At 55.0% G+C, this 3249-nt stretch overlaps 1 protein-coding gene across 3 annotated transcripts in view; it reads right to left on the bottom strand.

The window, feature by feature from the left end:
* Positions 1-2716: 2716 nt before the first annotated feature.
* The window catches only part of EFL1 (elongation factor like GTPase 1), a 115460-nt gene continuing 114927 nt past the window's right edge, over positions 2717-3249 (bottom strand). For all 3 annotated transcript variants that reach the window (XM_059371455.1, XM_059371456.1, XM_059371457.1), the window contains exon 20: positions 2717-3001. In XM_059371455.1, the coding sequence (XP_059227438.1) occupies positions 2813-3001 (189 nt within the window). In that variant the 3' untranslated portion in view covers positions 2717-2812. The remainder of the gene's footprint in view (positions 3002-3249) is intronic.

Consider the following 3249-nt stretch of genomic DNA (forward strand, 5'->3'; position numbering starts at 1 on the left):
GAAATGATCATTAGGATTTTATTACAGCAGAAACTCAGTCTATAAATTTTGTACAACTCATCGTTGAAAAAAAAAAAGATGCAACTATTTTTTCATTGCATCTCTATTTTTAATTAAAAAAAATTTTTTTAAGACTGAAGAACTTCGATTATAAGGTAGAAGACCATCTCAGCCAGACCCAGAGACCGGGCAGGGACATGCAAAGCCAATGGGTTAATGAAGTAATCCCCAACCCACAAGTGTCTACCCTGAGGGGCTGAGGTGAGCCAGGGGAGGGCCCTCTGGGGTGAACCTGGCCACCGGGCCACCTGGGACTTCGTTAGGATTGCCAGGCCCAGAGGAAGGGGACACGTGGGTTGGAAGACACACCATCCCCTTCTCACAATCAAGCTTCCGCCCAGCCCCAGGCCAGGAAGGCCCAGACGCGACCTCTCCTCTCTGCCCTTCTGGGGAAGCCCTTGCCCCCTCCTGCTGGGGCTCCTCCATCTCTCCGGAGTCTGTGGCAGGGACAACACGGGTGGGCGCCTTCCCCTCTCACTCCCCTCTCACTCCCGGGGCATCAGGAGACACTCTCAGGGCTGCCGGCTCTGTGTACCGAAGGGATCAAAATAAAGGCTCCGTGGCCTCCAGCTCTGGTTCCGGTGCTTTGGTCGGTCTTCATGATCTTGCTTTAAGAATCTATCGAAATTCTTGGCTTTTATTAATCTTACCAGTTTTTGCCTAGCTCAAAGTTTAAAACGCATTTTGCCTTAAAAAGCAAGGGTTAATTTGACTGCTTCACAGTGGAACCGCTTCTAATTCCCCGGTTTAATCATCTGTTCCCCGGAGGGCTCTGGCTCTGGAAAGAGCTGCCTGGGGCCCTGAGCCTCAACCGGTAGGTGGGAGACGGGAGAGGAGGGCTGTTCCCTAACCGGGTCCCGGTGCTCACTTGCAAGTGCACGAGGTCACCTAATTTCTGAAATCAGCTCTTTTTCTAAACTTGCCAGCCATAAACTGAGCCACAGAGTACACACAGAAAATACATATTGAGACAGAATATAAATGTCATAAAGGTGCCCCGTGCTCCCTCTACCACCGTGAGGCTCCAGCTTCTACCGGTGACCCCAGCCCCAATCAGGGGACAGTCCCTGGAGTCTGCCTGTGATGCCCCGGGGACACAGCTGTTGGGGACCACAGGTTGTGCACTCAGCTCCTCTCGGGCCCCGCGGGACTTCCCCGTTCCTGCTCCATCCAACATGTGTGAGAACCAAGTACTCCCGTGTGTGTGTGTGTGTGTGTGTGTGTGTGTGTGTGTGTTTAGACCGTGCCCCAAGGATCGTAATGGGATCTGGGTATGTTGCCTCAGATCTCTGAAAACTCGGACCCGAGCAGCACGCCCCCTCTCGCCTTCCCTCCCTTGGCCGGCCTGGGCTCCAAGGCTGGCAGGGAGCAGGCTTACTGCGTCTCCCGAGCAGAAGGACGGCTGCCTCTGGACCTCTAGGAGTGAGGATCCTGGTTTGGGGGCTTCCTCATGGCCCCAGAGGGCCGGAAACCAGTGCGTCCGTGAGTGAGAACAGCGACAGGCACATGCCCACACAGGTAGGTGCGGGCACGGCCCTGGGACAGGGACACTGCACAGCCGCGGGGCCTGAAGGACCTGCCGAAACAGCTCCCAGTCTTCCGGCTGTGCCCCTTCTCTCCGTCACATGTCGCACGTGCTGGGAGAGGGCAGAGTCTAAGAATCCTCTTCCCAGCACATCTGGCAGCGGGACGGATGGTATTTACAAACGCGATGTATCGATGTGTCAGCTTTTCCCGCGCCGCCGGAGTTTTCAAGATAAGCCAGCGCGTGGACAACTCTCCCAAGTTACTTCGAACATCAGCACCTGCTACGCTTAAACAGAGTCAACTACCTGGTAGCGCCTTCTCCAGCGTCGGGGTCAACCAGACTCGCCCGACTAGCCCAGAGCTCGAAGACTGAAGGTAACATCTCTAACTAGCATGAAGACATGGTTTATTGATTTAGTTTATTGGGGGGGAAAAAACATTAAAATCATTTCGAAATAAAAAAGTCTGGCCTGATAATTTTATGAGTTTTGAAAAAGAATCCTTCCTTTAAGTGGCAATAAAAATTATTCGTACAACATCAAAAATTACAAAATCTATTTCTGGCTGAATCGCATTTGCTCCTTCTATGGCGATCTCCCTGAAGGACACAGCCGAGGCAATTTAAGAAAAATATTTGCAGTCGAGGCAATGATCTCGTCACGTGAGCTAATGTCCCTTAAGACTATGATGAAGCTGTCAAGGAAATTACAGAAATTATTTTTTTTGTCTAAAGAAAAGGTGTGGGGCTTAACTGTCACTGACACCCATGGGCAATGAACAGGGGCAGTGTCACTGGTGCGGGACACGCAGCCCGAGGGCTGAGGCCGGCAGCACTCGCACAGGACACTGGTTTCCCAGACGGACCCACTGGAGGAAGGGTCGCTGTGACCATGCCTGGTTCAACCAGCTAAAAGGCAGGTGGCCCCTGGAGCACGTGGTCTCTTCCAAGGGACAGAGGAGACTGTACGCGGGGATGCGGGAAGCCGCCGTGAACTAGGGCTGCGTGGAGAAGCCCATCAGCCGCAGACTGCCCGGGGTGGAGGTCGCCGCCACGTCGTCTGTAACAGCATCTCCTCGCACCCCGGAATCGATCAAACACACACTCTGGAAACATGCTCTCCGACGCCTCTTTAAAACATTTCTAAGGATCAGCTTTATTGAAAAGGAGCGTGCGGCGAGACGGCAGCACGGCGGGCCGTCCCAGCACCCACGCCGGGCGCAGCGGTCACTTATTTTTGCTGAGGGTCCTCTGCTTCTCCGCGTGCTCCACGATCTTCTCCTCCACGGACAGGCCCTTCCTCTTGCGCACGGCGTTCATATACTTGCGGGCCTGGTTCTCGGAGTCGGCCTTCTCCCCGAAGTGCAGGTACTCCTCCTCGGTGGTCGGCACCCAGAAGGGGTCGCTGGGGACGACCTTGTAAGAGAAGGCGACAGAACGTGCTGGGTCAGGCAACCACGCTTTCATGGAGCCCGCCTTGCGGTCTCCGCTGCAGGGCCACAGCGGAGCCGGGACGACGCGCTGGCAACGGGAAGAGACCGGAGGGTGCGGGAGGCGGGAAGGAAGGACGCGACAGACAGAGCCGGGAGCACACCCCAGAAACGCGGACAGACAGAGCCGGGAGCACACCCCAGAAACGCGGACAGACAGAGCCGGGAGCACAC

The sequence above is a fragment of the Mustela nigripes genome, chromosome 13 (genome assembly GCF_022355385.1).
Source record: "Mustela nigripes isolate SB6536 chromosome 13, MUSNIG.SB6536, whole genome shotgun sequence".
Taxonomy (NCBI): domain Eukaryota; kingdom Metazoa; phylum Chordata; class Mammalia; order Carnivora; family Mustelidae; genus Mustela; species Mustela nigripes.